The sequence below is a fragment of the Pleurodeles waltl genome, chromosome 4_2 (assembly GCF_031143425.1).
Source record: "Pleurodeles waltl isolate 20211129_DDA chromosome 4_2, aPleWal1.hap1.20221129, whole genome shotgun sequence".
NCBI lineage: Eukaryota > Metazoa > Chordata > Amphibia > Caudata > Salamandridae > Pleurodeles > Pleurodeles waltl.
The window spans coordinates 535,909,512-535,931,858 of NC_090443.1; the positions used below are offsets into that span (position 1 = coordinate 535,909,512).

General features: G+C 44.0%; 1 protein-coding gene across 1 annotated transcript; it reads left to right on the forward strand.

The window, feature by feature from the left end:
• Nucleotides 1-420: 420 nt before the first annotated feature.
• Nucleotides 421-8,708, forward strand: LOC138293069 (regulator of G-protein signaling 5-like). Its single transcript, XM_069232065.1, has 5 exons — nucleotides 421-1,137; nucleotides 2,593-2,694; nucleotides 2,815-2,876; nucleotides 3,758-3,924; nucleotides 4,215-8,708. Exons 1-5 carry the CDS (start codon nucleotides 1,091-1,093, stop codon nucleotides 4,413-4,415), a joined length of 579 nt encoding a protein of 192 aa, XP_069088166.1. The 5' UTR covers nucleotides 421-1,090; the 3' UTR covers nucleotides 4,416-8,708.
• The last annotated feature ends 13,639 nt before the right edge of the window (nucleotides 8,709-22,347 follow it).

Sequence of the window (22,347 nt, forward strand, 5' to 3'; positions counted from 1 at the left end):
TACATCGGAAGGCATTTTAAACGTCATAATACAGACTACACACTTAAAGCTTAGGTGGGTTTAACTCTATTGAAAGGAAATATTACGGACCTGGGTTTAAAATAATCGTAAGAGTGTTTTCGCTACAAATGACGAATCACTGATAAATTGATTCTGCGCCACATGTTCTGTTTGAGAAACCTCCGCAGATAATGCGCCCTCTGCGGGAAATTATGTGTCGTTGCACAGAGGTTATTTCAGTTGTCCGTTCTCCCGAACATAAATAAAATAATAACCACAGAGTATGATAAATGATAATAAAGCCTGTTACTGACTTCCTACGTAGCTGCCAACTGAAATGCACCTACAGTCCTGTGTAACAGCTCGTCTGCAGGGTTTTAAAAGTATTTCGGGGTTGTATTTCAGTATGATCTCTGCACTATACGAACACACGGATCAGCAACGAATGCTGTTTGCCTTAACTAGTGTCCTGCTCTGTCCGCACGCCGGTAAGGTTTGGGGTAAAACCTGACGCAGATTCAGTTGTTGGCTCAACGTCAGCAGAGTTCTAATCCTGGTTTCCCCGGGAAAATTCATTTTGAATGTGGACATATTCATTATTTAACTGTTTACACTTGCAGACGTACATGGCACTGCTGGTACGCAAAATCAGAGCGAACAGTCCAGTTGCGACCCACAGTTCACTCCGGACCACGCTCTCCTGAACCTTGCGTTTGACTGATGTCTATGGGAGGGGCACAGCTTCTACCCGGCTCCCTGTCCTGCACGCAGGTCTAACAGCAGCCCGAGTATCACACCTCTGCCTCGGGCAGAACGCAGAGCCGGGTGACGCCTCTCATTGTCTGACATCAAGGATGGCCCCGCCCGCCTGCCCACTTTTAATATAAAAGACAGCAGCCTGAGCAGCTGGCAGATCTCGGTGGGCATTCGTCGGTCTCGGTCAGGGGATCTCGGAGGAGCTTTCATTCTTCACCCTGGACCGGCTGTCTGAGGAGAAGCTCCATTTGCATCGAAAGGACCTTGGACAACAGTCACCAGCTACTCCAGCTTTCTACGGAATACACCGCCTGCCTGGAACCCACCCGGCGCCATGTGCAAGGACAGTCTGACCACGCTGCCCTCCATCTGTATCGAAAGGTGAGAGAGTCGAGGGGCTGTAGGATGGAAATTGTGGCTCTGCAGGGTGACTTCAGAAGATTGCAGTAAGAAATGTGTACATTTGTGTGCCAGTTCATTTACCTGACATAAAACCCCAATCAAGGTTTGCAGTTTACTCCATGTGCAGCTGGCTAGAGGGTAGCTAAGCATCAAATTCTGTGTTCATACCATTGTTATTTAAGTCTGGGTTAGTGCTATAGCTCTAGTCTTATTGTCTTTGTGTAGCTAAGTATGCACTATACAAATATTTTTTTTAAAGTAAGTATCCCAGTTCGTGTCTTTCTTTTTCACAATTATCACACACAGTTTAACCAAATTGAGACTGCACGTGAACACAACTTCCAAAATGCATTGAGTTGTTACCTGAATAACCTGGAGGCTCAGGAACATCTAGTAACCATACCGCTGGCACGTTTAACACGCACCTGGGCTGCGTGTAAATCCTGAGGTGATGGTGAACAGACAGGTAGTTCTTCACAGTGAGGGGCCGTCGAAGGCCACTGCAAACATTCCAGCACCGAGAGATTTGCTGATGCTGCACCAGAGAAAGGAGGAGCGAAGGGTGCTGCCTAGCCCAGTCTGATACGCCTGGGAGGAAGGGACTGTCTACTCTCACCCCAGAGACAGGGAACAAGTGTGCAGCATTCTTACCGCGATCTCACACTGATAGAAGAGCTATCTAATGCAGTCCTTAAGCAGGCGAATATTAAATATCAAGTGTCATCACATATTACATAAATAGAGAAAAAAGGTTGATGGGCTCCCTACAATGCTCTAAGTTGTCATTCAAGTTCTAATTCTAGAAGAGGCCTGAGGTGTTAGGAGGACTTTGAGCAGTGACCATTTATCTCTCTCACAGAACGCAAAGAAGAGAAGATCTGACGCATAGCACCTCTTCTAAGCACTATGCTAAAATGAGAACTCTTTATTATTGTGATACTGGTGCGGGGACGAGGAGTTGACTTAGGGTCAATGCCTCCTCTCTCAAATAAAGCTATAGGTTATGAGGAGTCTTGCACTGTGCTGTGGATATCAGAAACAATATTCTGATTGTGTATTTAAACCATAGGTGACCTAATTGGAAAATTTAGTCTGTCTTCCTTCTGTTCCAGGAGTAACAAGAGCAGGAATCAGCAGTGCCATTTCAGCCCTTTATCATTCCAAGCTCAATATACCGAGTATCATTAAATAGAGTGCTAGGGACAACTGTTGCAGAGTGCATTCAAAAGGAGAAAATAACAGGCAAGAACACAAAACCTGCCATTTTACATGGAACTGGGTTGGGAAGCTGGCCATCTCGTTTTCCCAAAATGCCTATATATTATATTAACTTGTGCCCAGTATGGGAGCTTCTAAAGCTTCTAAACGCAGTTCACCGCTAAGTTTCTTAGCCAGACTTCAAAAGTAACAAATGTCTTTTCTTTACACTTTCAGGGTTAAAGAGCTTGGGGCGCGCTTAGGAGTCTTGCTTCAGAAACCAGACGCAGTGTTTGAACCTGGAAAATGCATCCAGAGCAAACCAGGAATCAAACACAGGTAAATCAGGGGCATCACTTGTCACCAACACTTTCACAAAGGGTTTTGTCTTCCCTGTATCAATGGTATTTCCCTTTCTGTTCCTTGTCTGTCCTAACGCTCTTCCTGTTCTTTCTCTAGACTCTGCCTGGAAGATGTGCTAAGGTGGAGGGACTCGTTCGACAATCTGCTAAGTAGTAAAGGTGAGTATCAGTCACTCTGAGGGACGGAGGGGCAGGCTGTAGGTGGGCACGATGGATATGCAATGGTGACTCAATGGAGTCACTATGGCCTCAACCCACGGCAGAGTGAGCAATGCTGAAGGTAGATGGATGGATCATGGCTGGCTTTGGGTGGACGCTGCATGCTAGTAGATAGATGGAACACAGATGGGTTGGTTGGGAGAAGATACAGCGATGGATGGATCTTGCCTAGGTGGAAGAGGAAGACAATGTATGATATAGTCCGCTTGTATAGACCATGGCAGAGTAGGTGGGGAGAAAGTTCAGACTTATTTGGGGTGACTGTGAATTGGAGGGCCATGGCTAAATGGGGTGGTTATATGTGGAAGGTGGATGGACTACTTATTACTACAGCATCTGTAACATGATCAGATCCAAGAGCTCTTTTTATTAAGACTAGGGATAAGTGCAATTTCTTTTGTGGGCTAGTGTGGGTATGGCGGCACATGTGGATGAACCATGGTTGACTGTGGCTGTTTGTGAATGAGTGGGTGGACAGAGACTGAACAAGATAGATATAATTCAATACTGACAGAAAGGATGTTCTGTTGGACAACCTTGAGTAAACCAAAGAGTAAAATAAGGGACCAGTGGGATAAACCATATGATCTCCATCAGTCACTCAAGATAAACTGTACAAAGAGCAGTGACCTCCTGAGATAAACTACAGTGTGAAATAGGCAACCAAACAATGCACTAAGAGGAGATGGGCAATTGGTAGGATGATGTCCCAAGTGTGGGATAAGTTGTTGGATGATATTGAAGGTTGTACAAAGTTTCTACTCTTTGCACATAAATGCTCTTCTTTTTTAACCATTTTGTGTCTTATTTTGTTCACACAGACGGCCTTGCATCATTCTGGTCTTTCCTGAAGACTGAGTTCAGCGATGAGAACCTGGAGTTCTGGCTGGCCTGTGAGAAGTACAAGAAAATCCGCTCAGCTGCCAAACTGTCCTCCAAGGGACAGGAGATCTATGAGCAGTTTATTCAGAACGAAGCCTGCAGGGAGGTGAGTTAGAATTAGATTTGCCAGACTGTTCCTCAGATCAAAGGTGATTCCTTTGCTGAAGACTAGGTCTTTGGCTTTCAACAGAATAAGGCAGGATTGCATTGCTGATCTTCTATGTAGTATCCAAACAATATAGAGATGTTAAGTCTGTGTGCCCAAGCAGAAGCCTCGGGTTAGGAGCACCAGGGTAAGAAAGGAGTTATTTTTAATACAAGTGTAGGGGAATATGAGTCAGACCATTTTCAGTTAATTCCTTTCTTTTGCTAACATACTGTCTCCCATCCTTCCAGGTGAATATCGACCACCACACGAAGGAACTCACTCAACGCCAGTTGGCACATGCAACCTACAACTGCTTTAATGTGGCACAAGCGAAGACGTGGGTCCTCATGGAAAAGGACAGCTACCCTAGGTTCTTGAAATCCACCCTCTACCAACACCTTCAGAATATTGCCTCTCACCAAGGGGGTGCCCAGTACTCGCACACATGAACTCTACTCTGATTGTATGAATATGACTTTGACAAATTACTAGGGTGCAACATATCTGGTCCCTTAGAAGCAGACACCTAGAGTGAGGATTTGGAAGACAACAGTGAGGATCTGGAAGAGAAAATTCCCAGAAGAGTCTGTTCAAGGACTTGTTGTGGGGGCTTTGTTGCAGAACGTTTCCTCTGTAATATATTCTCAGGATGAACTTGGTGTGTATAAACACATTGTGTGTGTATGTGTATCAGTAACTGTGGAAATAAGAGGTAAAGGTTGGTATGGTAATTTACCTTTGTGACTGAATCCAGAAGAGTAGGTTTTCAAGAAACAGACACACATACCTGCAGCCTTGGGAACTACACTGAAGATGGGTGTGTAACAGTTGACAATAATGGACTTAACAAAGTAAGTGTAAACATGTGTGTTGCATGTTGAGTGTGTAGTGTATTTTTGCCCTTTGTTGCTCTGATGGCGTTGCTCTGACCCCTGTTACGATGTATAGACTGGTACTCCTCTGGATCATGTTAGAATGCTACTAGTGTCCGTTCACCAGTCTCTCCCTCTGTTTCATTTATTGATACTGTCAGTGACCCATAGATGATGCAAGAAGACTGGACTAGCCATCTTGCAAAAGATGCTGCTATGCATGTGCTGTACAAATTGGGACTTTAATACAAGACCGTGCTAGGAACATTGTGAGATACAATGGGCAGGTAGGTGCAAAAATATTCAGACTGGTGCAGTGGGTGATAGGAATCCTGCTTCATAGAGACAAATCTATAACATTTAGCGCACAGTCCAAATCTGGTAAATGATTTTGAGGACTCCCTGATGGTGGAAGTGTGTGGTCTGATTTGTTTCATGTACTTAAATTAGAGTGCTCATGTGTGGCCAGCGCATCCACAACAATCAGAAGAAAATTCCTTCTCAGCCTCTGTTTTGTTTTTAGAGGCACTGTTTTGGACATTCAGTGACACTAAGCGTGGGTAGTCTATAGTGGTTTCCACCATACACTAGTTGTGCTCAGGATCAAGGAGACTCTGGTGTTTGGGTGACTTGGGTGCCTGTGAAGTCCCTCAGATGACACTGAGTGTACCGACCATGCAGACTTTCCTATTGAAGTCTCTGTTTTCTGATACTAATCCTACTTTTCTGAGCCCCCTTAACCTTCACATTCAATAATTATTGTTTTCTGGCATAAACGTGTAGTTGGGGCAGAATTCATTTTCTTAAATGGCTCCCCCACTAATCTACAACATATTTCTACATTTACCCTGGTTCAGCTGAACTTGCATTATTACCTGTGTTCCTTCTGATAGGTCCTGGACTCTGATACTGAACAGGACACCTGCAGACCCACTTCACCAATTTGCCAAACACATTATTTTACGATTAACACAAGACATGGAATGGATGGCCATTTATAACTGGGGCTCATGCTGGGCCTTACCAATCAAGCCTTATCAATAATACCTCTCCTCACCAAGATTGTGACTAGTGCTGCACAGGATGGGCTTGTGAGCGCCCTGGACAATAACAGGTACATCAAGGCATCACCTGTGCTATCAGCATTAAGGGGATTTTTTTCAAGAAGATGCGGTTCCAATTGAGGGACTTTGACTATTTTCTGAATGTTTCTATTTATGTATGTATTTGAGTATTTATATATTTATTTATTTAATAATGCCATGTCTTATTCCTTGATGAGATGACCAAATAAAAATCGACAAACAAGTGCTGTTTTGGGCTCATTGAAGATTTTGTTAAGTGTTAGAAATGGGGTTTCTGGTTGGCTAGGGTTTGTACCTAAGCCAGGCAGAATCAACCACTCTAGTCAGGGCAAGTAAGATGCACACTAATAATAATCTGTGCTTACCCTCTCGTAGTTTGGTGCAGAGCAGGCAGACTTATCCTCCGAGGTAAAGTGTTACCCAAGCTGGTACGTGGTAGGGAACTGGTGTCAAGCCTCACTGGGCGGGTATATCAGGTGAAAAATGGTAATTGTCCCCCCACGCCAACACTGGCAAGGAGCACTTGGTAATCAATCTGGGACCGCTCGGGTCCACCTCTTCCGCAGGTTACAAGCAAGACAGGCCGGATTCAGTGGCCTTCTCCTCCACATGACGTCCACACTGCGATGAGATAATCACGCCTCACAGTGCCAGGAGGGGAGGGGAAGTGAGCAAAGCACAGAAACTGGTGTGATGTGGGCAGCTCTGCTCACCTGACGGATTGGGCTTTGTCAAAGTCTTCCTTCCGGGGAAGGCTCCACTTTCTTTTTTCTCTTAAGATGATGCCTGCAGCCCAAAACCACAGCCGGTACTTGGCCAGGGCCCGTACTACCCAGACACTCAGTTCCGGACACTGAAGTAGCGCTGTGAAGTCTGGCAGGGAGATGGGTTGGCTTGATGCAAGATCCTTGATCCTCCTGGGGCCTCAGATGGGACAGGGGATAGCTAATCAACCCCTGGAGTCACTCTGGAGTTGGTTGGAGGTTTGTGTTGCAAGGCAGAGGTCAGCAGGCAGCAGGGTGGCTCAACAAAGCTGAACAGCAGTTCCTGGGAACAGTCAGGCACAGCAAAGTGGCAATCCTTCTGGTGCAGCAGCCTTTACTCCAGCAGAGTTTCTTCTTAGTGCAATAGTATGCTACTCAATGGATCAAGAGAGCCAGTACTTATTCAAGAAAGTGCTTTTGATGTGGAGGATGACTACACAAGAATTATTGTGAAGTGCACAGGTGCCCGTTTCAGTTCCATCTGGGCTCCAGATAGCCAGTGGGAGGTATTTGGCGCATTTGGGTGAATTCTGTTACTTACCCTTTGAGGTGCAAGTGTGAGCCTAACCCAACCTCCTCCCCAGGAAGACCCAAGAGGTTGCAGATGTGTCTGAGTATCCTGTGCTGGGGGTGTCTGAAGGGGATGCACAAGTGTAGCTGTCAACTAGCCCGAGACAGACGTGTATTGGAGATAGGCTGTAGGCACACCGGGCAGAGAGTGCAGAGAAACATCCACTTTCTAAAAGTGGCATTTCCAAAATAGTAATAATAAATCCAACCCTACCTGTAAAGAGGATTTATTATTACCATCCCAAATATACCAAACATGATGCAGCTGCTCCTCTCAGATCAGGAATTACAGCTTAACAATTTTATAAGCAATCCCCAATTTTGCCCTATTAGACAGGCAGGCCTCGCAGTAATGAAAAATGGACTTTAGGACTTTCCCATTACTAGGACAGGAAAAACCTAAAGGTACATAGCCTGCTTTTTGCTTACATGGTACCCTGCTGGGCTTGGCAGGAGGTTTTAGATGACAAGTCAGGGTGGCAGGAAGACTGCACACACAGCGTCTGCAGTGGCAGGCCTGAAATATGTTTACAGAGCTACTTAAGTGGGTGGCACAATCAGTGCTGCACACCCACCAGTACCAGTAGCATTAGCAGTAGTCCCAAGGTCAGCAAAAGATACAGCAACAAAACAGGAGGTAAATGCAAAAGCTTTGGGGTGAGACCACCCTAAGGATGCCAAGACTAACATTAAGTTATTATAATTTGTACACTTGTTTCAGTCATTTCATCACACAATTCAAAGGTGCCCTAACAAGCAGTGGATTCTCTGGAGATGTACTAAATCTGGAGAATAATTAACAAAAAGCAACATTTCAAAATCTGTGAAGTCTTCAATGTCAGCACTCTGTTTACACCTAGGTCTGGGAACAGGTTTTCAGATTTCTGGGAAACATAAAGGTTAAACCGTTAAGTGTCTCCAATGTGGAATAGGCGACGAAGAAGTGTGCGAATACCAACAAACACACATTTGGAAATTGACTTTTTAGGTCTGGCGTTAGACAAGACCTTTTGATTTTACTAAAATAATATGTTGTAATATACATAGTTAAATAGGCTTTCAGCCACCTCTCAACTCATTTGTGTGTTGTTATGTCATGCTCATTTTGCTTCACCCACTAGAGCGCACAACATGGGGCAATTTGTCTGCCTACTTAAGCATCTATTTAATGTCACTGGTTACCGTCATTTTGAGTGACTGCATTTTGCTCTTTCACAATGAGCACATGCGCACAGAAGGGGTTTCCTTTAGTGTCTGTGTTGCCTGCTGTGATAGTGGGATGAATCAGAAGAGTGCAGAGGGAACATTTCAGCTTTATCAGTTCCTGTCTTCTTCCAATGCACTTGTAAATTCCTTTTGAAGTGGATTGCTGCTATTTCAGAACATACCATTTTATGTTCCTGGACTTGGTTTCACCAATGATTTTTTGATAAACTTTGCCCTAGTAAGACAACAAACTGTATGGTGTTTCATTTGCAGCACACTTGTAACAGTTTTATTTAAAAATAGATGAAGTGAACTTATGGATATTTAACCTAATATTTTATACAGTGAACCCTCTTTCCTTCCTTGATTTCATCTTCTTTCCTTTTTTCTTTTGTTCTTTCTTTTTTTATTCTTTCTTTCCTTTCTTTTCCCTTAATTTCTCTTTCTTTCTTTTTTGCTTTATTTCCTTTTTCTGTCCTTCTTTCGTTTTTTACATTTCCATTTTGCTTTCCTTTTTTCTTTCGTGCCTCCTTCTATTTTTTCCTTCTTTCCTTTAGTCTCTTGCATCTTTATTTCTTACATTCTTTGTCTTTTAATGTTCTCTTTCTTTCTTTCTTTCTTTCTTACTCTTTCTCTTTTTCTCTCTCTTTCTCTTCTTCTTTTCTGCTTTTATCCTTTAACAGGAGCCCTTTGATTAAAATAGGTATAGAGGGGATCTTTAGTCAATTGTAAATCTCAAACTAATCTATAAACACATTAAACTTCCTTTTGCTTCACTTTCTAAAAAGGTTAACAATCAGTACCTAACTGATAGGCGATACAACAAGATCTCCAGCAAAATGCCCCTCTGAGGGGCTCACTGGGCATTGCAGCACCAGCCAAATGCGGAGTGTAGCCCAATGAATAAGCATGCCACAATCGGCAGGTGAGGGCTTGTGCTCCTAATAGGAGTTACCTCCGATGACCTGACAGGTCCAGACTTAAATTGTAGGTGTTGGAACTCCCTACATTTATGGAACAGCATGTTTTTTTGGTTTGAATAGTTCATTTAGGGACAAAAAGCATATAGGCGCCCCAAGCAAAGCAGTACTGTCCATTAAGATGGTTTCCTTGCCCATGCATTGTATGAGAGGTGACCCTATCTGCACTATATCTATTGGTGATATTAAATTTGAAGTCACTGTGGATTCTGGGTCACCTGTTACTTTAATTACAGAGGATCTGTTTTTCAAGGAATGGAGTCCATTTGAGTTATTTCCTCCTGATAGTCATACAGTGGCTTTTGGGGGGTTCTTTGTTGATATGACAGCTATCTTTCAGGAGAAGTTTACGTATAAAAATAGAGAAACCTACATTAAGGTGTATGTCATTAAAAGCGGACACAACATATTAGGTTGACGGCTCAATGTAGGTTTGGGATGGTACTCAGACCAGGAACAGCTTGTCTCGTTTCCTTGGTTGATGTGCGCTCTCAGTGGTTGTCCTTGAATGTGTTGTTAACTATATCAGAAGCTTTGTTTGAAGACAAACTGGGCACAGTGAATGGCATTGAACACAAGATAACCTTGAAAGGCCTGGCCATTCCTGTTGTGCATAAGGTCAGGAATGTACCACTGGGCATTAGAAAGGGGTTACAAGAGCACTTGGGTATGTTGTGCAAAGAAGGGGGTCATAGAATCTGTTGACTCATCTCAGTGGATTTCTCAATTTTTTTATTTATTGTAAGTGTCTGTATAACAGAACAAATAACAGCACCTGTTCTTGACATTATGCAGCATCCATGTAACAGCCCTATGCAATAGAAGTGAGCATTCCCTTCATGTCCCCCCCCCCCAGACCATCCCCCATTCCCAACCATCAAATCAAGGATTTCCCCTATTGTTGTAGCAAAGAAAAGGTCAGGGTAATTGTGATTTTGTGTGGACCTTAGTTCCTTGAATAAAAACATTCTGGTAGATTGATTTCCTCTCCTGAAAATACAGGAATGTTTGCAGACAAGTGTGTTCTCCACATTAGACTTGAGGTTAGTCTAACACCAAGTGGCGCTCTGTGATGATTCCAAATCCCTTACTACTTTTGGGGCTTTTAGGTTGCCTTTTGTACTGGCACAGGCAGCATCAGTCTTCCAGAAATTGACGTATAATTTATTTTGCATTGTGTAGACCTGTTAGGGACTATCAAGATGACATACATATATTTATTGAGTCTCAGCAGGAACATTTTTGTGTTTTGGAGAAAGTGTTGAGTGTGTTGCTAAACATAGGTTTTATTGTAAAGGGAAACAAATGTCAATTTCTCGTGAGAGAGGTAGAGTATTTGGGACATCATATCTCAGCAGATGGGGTCAAACCTAAGTGGGGTTTACTGGAGGCTATAGAGAATAGTATTCCCCCCAAAGACAAGGATCAATTGCAATCCTTCTTGGGGTTGTATGAGTACTATTCTCATTTCATGGAACATTTTACTTTACAAACTGAAGCTCTGAGGAACCTTTTGGAAAATGGGATCAAATTTAAATGGAGAAATGAGGAGGATTTGGCTCTTGAGAATTAAAATAAATTGTTCTTGACTGACCCAGCTCTTCATCCTTTTAGAGATGATATCCCATCCACATTCACTGTTGATGCTAGTGCAGCGTGTTTAGGAGCAGTGCTAAGTCAGTTTGATGGGGGAAAGGAATACATCATTGCATTCACGTCTAGGTCTCTCTGTCAGTCTGAAAGTCACCACAGTAAAATTGAGAGACAGATTTTTGCGTGTGTGTGGGCTACCGCTCATTTTATGACATACCTGTGGGAAGGACATTTTCTTTAGAGACTGATCATAAACCCCTCATTCATATGCTTGGCGACACACGGTTTCAATAAAGCTAGTCCTAGACTTGTCAGATTACTGGCAAATATGTGTGAATTTAATTCTGAAGTCAAATACATTCCTGGTGGAAAGAATGTGAGGGAGGTTTTCTTGTCTATGTGTCCGGTAGACTCTGCATTTGTTAGTGGAAGTGAAGATGAAGTAGTATGTGTGAGTATGATCAATGGCATAGTCAGTTGGGAGTGTGTCATGTCTGATGAATGGACAAGTTGTTCAGTGTAGGATGTTTGTTTGGGAAGTTTAAAATAATATGTTGCTGGTGGTTGGCCCTAGGAAGGCAATTTAGAGAATGAGTTGAAGAGGTACTCGAAGGTTAAGGAAGAGTTCTCCATTGAAAGGAAATTGGTGCTGAGATCAAGGTTGATTGGGCTGGCCCACTTGAGGCATACAGGTATGATGGGTACCAAGAAAAGGCTTTGCAAGTATTACTGCTAGCAAGGAATAAACATTGAGGTTGACACTTTCATAACCGTCGCAGGTAGTGAATGGAGGTGGAATGGAGGTGGAAAAATCTCTCTACACACGTAACATTCCATTATCCCCCATGGCATTTCTGGAGAAACCTTGGAATTTATTTTATTGGACCTATGAGTATCTTACAGTCAAATATGAGGATGCTTTGGTTGTGGTTGATTATCATTCTAAATGGGCTGAATGCAAGTTTTTGAGTGAACCCATTACCAAAATTCTGCTGGACTTTTTGGAATTCCCAAGTTTCTCATATCAGATTTTGGTGTTCAGTTTAAGTCAGCTTGTACACAAAGTATTTTAGTTTCCTTCACCATAAAACATTTGATGGTGGCTTTGTATAGCCCTCAAGGGAAAGGTACAGTGGAGAAGGTGAATTGTATGTTGAAAGATGCCACTCAGCTGCCTTTAGCCTCTGGGTTGGATGTTTGTAAAGAAACATGCATGAGATTGTGGTGTTATCATAATGCTCCTCATTCCACTACGGGTGTTGCCTCATTTTGCCTTGTTGAAAGACAGATGTTCTTCTAAAGAGTTGTGCCTGAATTGGGTTCCTAACAACACTAACGCTGATAAAGGTATGGTTGACTTTGATGAGGTATGACATAGAGTGGAGATTGCTCAGACTAAGGGGCATATTTACAAACCCCTTGCACCACCATAGCATAATTTTTTTTTTTGCTAAGGTGGCTTTTCTGCTACACCAGATGAACAAAGTGTTGTGAAGGTTTCCACGCATGCTGTTTTGGTGGAGAATGGTAAATGGAGGAGTAGACAAAGCGGCATATTTATACTCTGCTTACACCAGATTTTCGTCATTTTTTTTGCCGCAAATTCGGCGCAAACTTATCTCCATATTTATACTTTGGCGCTAGACCCGTCCAGCGCCAAAGTTATGGAGTTTGAGTCATTTTTTGGACGTGAAAACCTACCTTGCGCTAATGACATGCAAGGTAGGCGTTCCCGTGCAAAAAATGACTCTAAGGCATATGCGCCTTATTTATCCTCCGGCGTCAAAATGACTCACAGGAGGAGGCGGGCCTTAAAACAAGGCACCCAGATGGATTTGCGCAGTTTTTTAACACCTGGGTCATGGCAGGCGTTAAGGGACCTATGGGCTCATTTCCATGGTGGGAGACCATAAAAGCAGTCCACAGGTGCCCTTCCCTGAACCCAGGGACACCCCCTGCCACCCTAGCACACCTCTGGAGGACACCCATCGATGGGGGGACCCATCCATGGTGAGTGCAGGTAAGTGCAGGTAAGTATAATTTTTTTTTTTAAAGTGGCATGGGGGGCCTAACCTGGGCCCCCCTACATGCCACTGTGCCCAATGGCCATGCCCAGGGGACATAAGTCCCCTGGACATGGCCATTGGGCAGGGGGGCATGACTCCTGTCTTTGCTAATACAGGAGTCATTTCCATGGGGATTGTGCGTCAAAAAATGGCGCAAGTCAGGTTAGAGCCAACATTTTTTACTCTAACCTGACTTGCACCATTCTTTGGCGCACAACCCCCAGTCTTCCCTTCGCCTCCGCTACCCGGTTACCGTCATTTATTTTGATGCTAACCAGGCCACAGCGCCGGCTAACGTCATTCCTTAAATAAGGCGCCCGGCTGACACGTTGGGAATGGCGTTAGCTGGCAGTAAACTTTTTGACACAAATCTGCCCTGGCACTGATTTGCGTCAAAAAGTATAAATATGGGCCAAAGTGTAGTGTTGATCAAACATCAGAAATCAGAAGTCAAGTAATCAGTTGACCATATACAGCTGATTATAACATGAGTGATTCAGCTGTTTTGGTGTGGTTATTGGGTAATGACAGTGTGGGTGACACTCATGAAGGGACAGAAATTCTCAATGATGTCAGTCATGATGAGATTGTTGAGGCGCAGTCATCTTGTTGGGCCTGCATGAGTAGTACTTCATGTGTTAGCAGACCTAAGAGAGGTTAGGGTACCAAGGTACTTGAATGATTTTGTTTTGTTTTGAAGAGGGAGGGTTTGACTGGTCATTTATTATATTATTTTTAAATTCATCTTATTGTTGTGTTCCTATGTTAGAATTTACTATGTTTTATTATCGCTTGCCATATTTTTACTTTTTTTGCTTTAAGGAGGAGGAGTGCCAGGGGCTGATTGATCACTTGATGGTGATTCTAGATTCCAGTCAGTTGGGGCAGGAGCTGTGATGACTGGCGGGAGACATTGTGTGCTGTTTGTGATTGCGGTAATGAATACTTCTCCACTAAAAAAAACTGTTCCTTTCTTGTGGTTTGTTCACTACAAACAGATGTCCTACTTTGTAAGTACAATGCACCCTGCCCTATGGGCTGTATAGGGCCTACTGTTAGAGTGGTTTATATGTATTAAAAAGAAAGATTGAGGCCTGGCAAAAGGTTTATTTTGCCAGGTGGAAATGACGGCAGGCCTGAGACATGTTTTTAAGGGCTATGTTTAGTGAATGGCACATTCAGTGCTGCAGCCAACTAGTAGCATTTAATTTACATGTCCTTGGGTACCCGTGGTACCATATATGAGGGACTTACAAGTAAATTAAATTTGCCAATCAGGTGTAAGACACCTGTACCATGTTTTAAGAGGAGAGCACATCATGTTAGCACTGGTTAGCAGTGGTGAAGTGCATAGAGTCCTGAAAGCCAACAAAAACATGTTAAAAAAGGGGTGAAGACAAAATGTTTAGGTTTAAATCTTTTTATTGGTGTTTATCAAAATTTGCAGTACAATACAAAACACTCACCTACAACCTCGGGCGGTGAGGAACAATAAGAGAGAATTAACATTAGTTAGGGACATAAAAAGAGGGAGAAAGAGCATCTATGTTGTTGAGTAGATGTATACTGTTGTGTGGCTATTGTGTGGTTGATAGCATACGGTTATCGAGGGTCCTCGTCTGTGATATGCAAAGCTAAGCCGATACTGGGTCTGTAGGAGTGAGATGGAGTACTCATACATAAGTCTGGCATGCAAGTTCTACAAATTCTTGTGACTTGTATGTCAAACAGGGTTCACTTGTTTTGTTAAATTGGGAGAGTCTTTGTTCAGCTGTGGCTGTCAATTTTTTTATACTTAATAGTGAAGCCAGTCTAAGTGACTGGGTATGGTGTCTGTGCCCTATCGTGCTGGCAACACTTGTTTAGCTGCACAAATGGCTAGTGTGTAGCCCGTCCCCGCAATGATTTCAATGGGTAGTGTAGGACATCTGGCAGGCCCAGGAGAATATAACTCGGGAATCTAGGTATCTGTATATTGTACAACTTATCAAGGGCATCCGGGACCTCAGACCAGTAGCGATGGATCTTTTGGCATCTCCAAAGGAGGTGGATCAGAGTCCTTTCCTGTACGCACCCCCACCAACAGTGCGCCCCCCATCTCGCCTCTATTTGTGTTTGTATTTCCGGTGTGTAATACCAATAATGCAGGACTTTTAGTAGAGTTTTCTGCCCACTACATTTCGGGCTGAGGAGGTGGCTCATTTAAGGATATCTTACCAATCCAGAGATGTAAAGGATTGCTCACATTCCTTCTCCCATTGGCGTTGTGCCGATGATTTGGTGGAGGGCTGCACATTGTTGATGAAGGTGTAGATATCAGAAAGGATGCATTTGTAGGTGCTTCTAGTTAGGAGCCATTTCTCGAACGGGAGCAGGGGGCAGCTCGTGTGGGGCTTGATAGAGGGTTGTGCAACCCAATGACCAATAACAAGATATTGCCGCCAGGCATTTTCCGGAATACCATAGTGTTGTTGGATTTGGGCAAAGGTCAGTAAGCCTGGTTCATCAAACAAATCACCAACTCTTTTACAATTTGTCTGTTGCCACGCCAAGCAACTGGAGCCCTGGTGTGTGGGAGAAAAGTCTGGATTATTCATCATTGGGCTGAGCGGGGAGATGTGGGAGGAAAGCCTCTTACTCCTCTGTATTCTGTCCCACACTCCCATTGTGGCTCTCAGACAGGAAACTCCTGGTGACCCATGGGGTTTAGGAAGCCATTGTGTCTTCCTTATATGTATGCCTGCAACGGCCTGATCTATGAAGCACCAATATTTTTCTGTCTGGGATCTGTTCCACTCCACTAGGTATCGCAGTTGAGCTGCCTGGTAATAGTGGGTAAGGTGAGGGATCTCCAAGCCCCCTATCCCCAATGGTAGGTAGGTCTGCTTCTTAGCTATGCATGCCTTCTTCCCTTCCCAAATGAACGCTTCTATGTGGCATTGTAACTCAACCAGAATTTGGGGAGGAGGGGCCAGGGGTAGCGTCTGCATAACATATAGAGTTTTGGGCCATAGGGTAATTTTTACTGCTGCAATGCTGGCTAACCATAAGAGTGCATGAGCCTTCCATTTGTGTGGATCAGTACGTGTTTTCGTTAATAAAGCACCATAATTGGAGACAGACGTCTGAACTGTAGCGGAATAAATGCTGAGTCCCAAATATCCCACTCCACCTGTGGCCCAGACAAATGGAAAATGTTGTTGCAGGATGTTCTGTGTTGCCGATGTAACTGTTACGTTGAGAACCTGGGATTTTGTAGGTTCACTTTAAACCCAGAAGCTCTCCCAAAGATCTCTAGTTCTTCCATTAGTGGAGGCAAGGACCAGAGGGGATGCGTTAAAATCACAATGACGTCATCTGCATATAATGCTAGTTTATGTTCTCATCCCCCATTGGGATACTAGTTATCAGGGGGTTTCGTCTAATTTGTTCTGCAGTAGGTTCCATGTATAGCGCAAAAAGAAATGGAGACAGTGGGCAACCCTGCTGAGTGCCTCTAGTCACCGGAAAGGGGGATGACATTAAACCATTGACCCCAACCAGTGCCATATAGGGGCCAGTCGATTTGCCAAGATAGAGGTGAAGATTTTGGCGTCTACGTTGATTAACAAAATTTGTCTGTATGATGAGCAGTACAATGGATCCTTACCCGGTTTGTGTAGGACCGTGATAGTGGCGAGTTTCATGGAGTCTGTGAGGGAACCTGTATCACAAAAGGAATTATATAAACATGTTAGGATTGGGGTATCCATCCCTCCCAGGGGCTTTAACGGTTGGAGGTGTGAGATCGCTGAGAATACCTCATCTAACTTTATGTCCCGATCCAACTGCCAGGATCTACCATGGGTAGTCTCTCTAATGGTATGTGTTCTAGGTAGGATGTATAGTCCTTTTCTAGTAAGATGTCAGCAGTGTAGAGCTGGTCATAGAATCGTTCAAGGGCTTGAACTATTTGGTCATCGCGGTCAATGAGCTCCCCTCGTTGGCCCGTCAGTGCCTCCACCCTCTGTTGTGCTGTCTGGGCCCATAGGCGGTGTGATAGAAGGCAGCCCGCTTTATTGCTCCCTACATAGTGCTTTTGTTTAGTGTGCATAAGAGCATAAGTTTCTCTATCCATGTCCAGTGGCCATAATGTTTACGTACTATGTTCAATTGTCTGCATATTTTGTGAGATCCTGATCATTTGTGCTCCACTTCTAGCCCCTTTACCTGTCTTTTGAGTGCAACTCTTTTATCTCTCTGATCTCTGTTAAGGCGGGTTGCCAACGAAATTAATCGGCCTCAAAGAACTGATTTTAACGCGTCCCAGAGCACTGCTATGGCTGTATTAGGGCCATGATTGTGTTCTAAATAGTCGGTGATGGCACCAGTCAATTCCGAGATGTGTGTTTTACTAGTAATAAGTCGGAGACTGAGACTCCAAGGCCTGATTTATACTTTTTTAGCACTGTATTTGCGTCATTTTTTTATGCAAAAGCGGAACAAACGTACAAAATTCAATTATATTTTGTACATTTGCACCGCTTTTGCGTAAAAAAATGATGCAAATGCGATGCTAAAAAAGTATAAATTAGGCCCCAAGTGCGCTGCTGGGAGGCTGGACCAGGAGAGGATGTAGTTACATTGGAGTGGGGCGTGGTCCGAATGTGCCTCTGTACCTCTGTCTACCTGTGCGACAGATTGCAGGAAATGCAGTGTAACTAGATAAAGATCAATTCGCTCATATGTCTGTCAGCCTGCCGAGTAAAAAGAGTAATCCCTTTCTGTGGGGTGGTGATGCCGCCAAACATCCGTTAGCCCATAATCTACTAATGTCTCCAGACTCTGCGTTGAGAAAACCTGAGGGCAGTTGCCACCGTTCCCGCCCCTGCTCTGGGGCTCTGGTCGATCACACTGTGCCCCCTCTGTGGTGTTCAGCTCAAGCCCCGACGCAACATGGAGCACCTCCTCGAATGCCTTGTTTCGGGGAGCCTCTTCTGATGTCCCCCGCGCTCCCCCTGTCATCAGTGACACTTCAGGTGCCCCTGCAGCAAGCGGGAGAGTAGAGGAGGCCTGATCTCTGTTAATATCCTCCATCCGACGGTGGAGCTCAGGAGTTTCACTCCCATCCACACACCATTTTGGCCACGCCCGACAAAATGTTTAGGGGTGACCCTGCGCAGAGGGCCATGAGCAGCTGTCACCATAAAGCCTCCAAATTCAATGCCAGTTAAAGCTATATAACAGCTACCAAGCAGCCTTTAGAACTACTGATTTACCAATTGCAGGAATTTACAGGTAGCAGAAACCCTGACGAGAAGGTTTGTTTCTCTGAAATCTGCCTCTATCTTGGCTCCCAACAGAACCTGTCTACTTGAACCACAGAGGTAATCCAAAAGCTATATGCCGGTAGAGCTCTGTTTGTTTGTCATTGCATCTTATGCCTCATTCTGTTGCACTCTTTCTGCCTCATCAGCCTACTTCAAAGGTGCCCATTTGCCTCAATAGGGAACTGCCTGGAGTGGAATTCCCATGTGGAATTTGGTACCCCACAGTAATATAAGATCCAGTATTCCTGCTTCAGTACTGGGTGCAAGAACAACAAACCAGATTTTACTCAGCGGAATGCCAAGCAAGAAAAATAATGGCAACTTATCTCTCAATCATTTTCTCTTCAAATTCATGCAGAAGATTAGCAACAAAACGTATTAATAGTATTAATAGCATACCTCTGGTGCTGACGCATGCCACCAAAGTACTCTCAACATAGGCCACAAAACAAACAAGCACTATTCCATCTATGGCACTCCACAGAGTAGGGTTCTACCCATCCACAAAAGCCTCCTGGCACCTCTTACGAGTATGGCAAACTCTATGAATACAGCACTGCAAGGCCCTTCAAGGTCCTAAAAATGGCAATAAAGAGCTAAGCAAAATATTATTGACATAAATGATCCCTACCTTTTATAATCATATATATTTTACATAGACTGTGTTCTATATTCTGATACAGGCATAGATCACTGTTCTCACAAAGGTTGCAATTCAGAGTGGTTCATCAGTTACCACATTCTGCAATTTTCTCTTGACAGATTTCCCCAAAAAACTGCTGAAGAAATCTATCAGGAAAAAAAATGTTAAGACATGAAGGCAAAACATGCATAAATTGGTGTGGTAAACACTGACTCCACTTGTTAGGCTTCATTCTGAGATGGGGAACTTAGGAAAAGTTAATTATGTAACCCATTAACTATCCCACACCAGGGTAGTAGCAATTACCATATGCACTAATTATAACATAAATCAAGACCTTTGTCTCCAAATCTGATCTTGTACTTCTGTCATGAAGATATACATAGAGGTACATAAGATTCATTATGAGGAACTCTGCTTTGCCCATAGAGCCTATTATGAAAAAAAAATACCCATGCTGCTTAAGTGCCTGTTTCAAACGTTGCTTGAAAAATAATTTGCCTTAAAAAACAAAAGACAAGAGGTGTCTGGCAAAACAGGATGTTAATTAAACATCACCGTTGGGAGAGCAGTTACAGAACTGGGGTTTGAGGACTGTCTCTCATTGTACATTAAATTGAAGCGTTATACATTTCTCTGGTGGTAAAACGTTCCTTCCTTGGCAAAAAATGCAAACAGTTGTCATGGAGTCATAAATGGAATTCCAGATAGGGAATGCAGGTGGGCCTTGACCTGGTGTGGACACAATGTGGGCCAGCGAGTATGTGTCCAGATGTCCGGACTAAGGGGTGCATGGTCACTGCATGTGCTGTGTGTGTTGTGTCCTGATTGGCTAAGTGTCCCAAACTACATGTGACACCTAACTTCATGGTGTTTTGGGAATGCATGCATCCCTCTGGCCATATATGTTTCATTTGGGCCAATCTCCTGGGGCCATTGTACTGTTATTGCTTATCTGTGGGATCTGATCTGAGTTTTCATGGTTGTGCGTTTGGTGGCCAGGTAAATGTTACCCCATCTGTGACCTGTCAGTCACTAACCTTCAGGCATGGGCCTCAGAGCCTTCCAGACCACGGACGTATGTGCTGGGGTTGACGAAGAGTTCACGACGGGGGAATCTAGCAGTGGTGATGTAAATTTGTTCGTAGATAAAAATGTATAGTTCATATATAAAGATGTGTTGTTGTTTAGCGCATCGTCATTGATTGATCCAATATCAACATTCTCCCCTCTGGTTGAATTTTCAACTACACCATCAGACCCACAACTTATGCCATTCACATTGTTGGTACCTTGTTGTCCCACCTCCCTCACTACTTGTACTCTACCCAATTTGGGGACTGCATTTATACAGCAGGAAACCCCCAATTGTAGGAAACCACACAAAAACAGTAACACAATGAAAACGAGCAACAATGATGTGCACAAACCGGTCAGCCACCGGGGAAGACAGGAGAACCAGTTTGTGAACCAGTCCTGTTCAGGGGCACTGCCCTCTTCACACATGTCCTTCTGTAGTGAGTACAATGATTGAATGCGAATGTCAGAGTTCCACTGTCCATATCATTGCCAGGTATGAAAGTACAGCAGGACACACCTATCTTGGTGCACACCTCACTCTATTTCGGTCATTAAAACCAAGCATACCAATATTGCATCACCATGAGGCAGATGGCTCTCAGTTTTTCCTTGATTGCATTAAGGCCAAGCTCAGTACTGTTCATCATTTTGAGCTTTACCCACTGAGTTATTTGCAACCAGCAAACATTTGCTTTTGTCTGCAAGGTGAAGGAGGGTATGGACCCTACCGCCGATACTTGGGCGTCAGTGAACAGTCTAAGCTCCAGTGGAATGTCCTCGTTCTGATCCAAACCACAATAATCAGCAGCTATTCTCCTTCCAGCTGGATGCAACAGCATTTTTTTCTTCCTCAGCAGGTGTTGGTACAGTTCAGACAGATCTTCAGGGATGACCATGGTTGGGTTAAGTATGCTGAAGAGGGATCAAAGGCCACGCCATCCAGGGATGAGCTGGGTATATGTGAACTCGCCGCACTGCCAGTAGGTGTCCATCAGCGTGGAGGTGCCCCATTGCATGTGCAGTATTGTGCCACAGTTCTCGTTTGTGCCCAGCTGGATGGTTCCTTTGCCTCTGAAACATAAGGAATACAGCACGGGTTTCTGTACAATTAGAGGTTGCCCCTTCCCTTCTATCCATGAGTACCTGTCTATCTCAGTGTACCAGATATCCTGACATGGGCATCTATGCTGTTGTTTAACCCCCGTCACAAGACCCATTTCTCTTCATGCCATTGAGGTGGATGGCCCTGCAATCAATGAAACTCCATGTCTGGGGTCTATTTGTTATTAAGGAAGACAGGCCCAGACATGCTATGGGCCACCCTGGGACCACAGATGGAAGTGAAAGTGTTTGTGCACTGGTTAGGTGGTTTAGCTACCTCCAAGAATCCCTTCTCATGAAAATCTCGGGACCAAACAGTGTCCTCCCCTATAGCTCCTTTCCTGTACATCCTGTCGAGCTCAGTTTGGATATCGCTAGAATAGGCTCAGTAAGAAGGTTAAATGTTGTAGGATTGGTCTCATAGTGGGTCAGATTTATTACTACCCTATGGGCTCAACTCTATTAGGTTGAACTTTGGCCCTAATTCTACATAGGTACAGATGGAGAAGGCACTTTGCTTTTTCAGGGGCTATCTTGTGGGATAAGTAAAGCCTATCTGTGCCTACTGCATGTGGTATCAGCAAACAGACATAATATGACACAGCTGATGTCTTGGAGCCCACTGCACTCATATGCTGATGCCACATGTTGTGTAGAAGAGCGCTATGTAGTGCATGTGGGATGCTAGTGTTGGACGCAGTGTAATTAAAGGTGACGTGAGAGAGGTCCCTATGCAAACGTTGTGACATGTTTCGAATTGACTCTATTAGATTAGACTTGTCTTTCGAAATGCATGGATGCGGTAGCATCCCTAGCAAACATCGAATGTATGAATTCATAAAAATACATAACTTAGGAAACATTGTACGCCTTGAGGTGATTCTGGCTCAGATGTCCATGTTCTTCTTGGTGATTGGAGTTTCTGAGCTGGAAAACAGATTGAGAAAAGTCTTTGGCGCAAGGTGTGGTACGGGATCCCATTGGGGGTATGGATTTGAAAACGTATTTCGGATTTGTTGTGGTTCTTTACCCAGCTGCATGTGAGAGTTTTTGGAGCAGTCTGTGGCTCTTGATCCTGTGAGGGGTTCTGGTGCAGCCGCTGAGAAGGCGAT

Bases quoted from the DNA above. Each gene is read 5' to 3' on its own strand.
- LOC138293069 (XM_069232065.1), top strand. From the start codon at position 1,091: ATGTGCAAGGACAGTCTGACCACGCTGCCCTCCATCTGTATCGAAAG. The intron at 2,695-2,814 runs GTAAATCAGGGG...TTCTTTCTCTAG, and splicing joins AAACCAGGAATCAAACACAG to ACTCTGCCTGGAAGATGTGC. The intron at 2,877-3,757 runs GTGAGTATCAGT...TTGTTCACACAG, and splicing joins CAATCTGCTAAGTAGTAAAG to ACGGCCTTGCATCATTCTGG.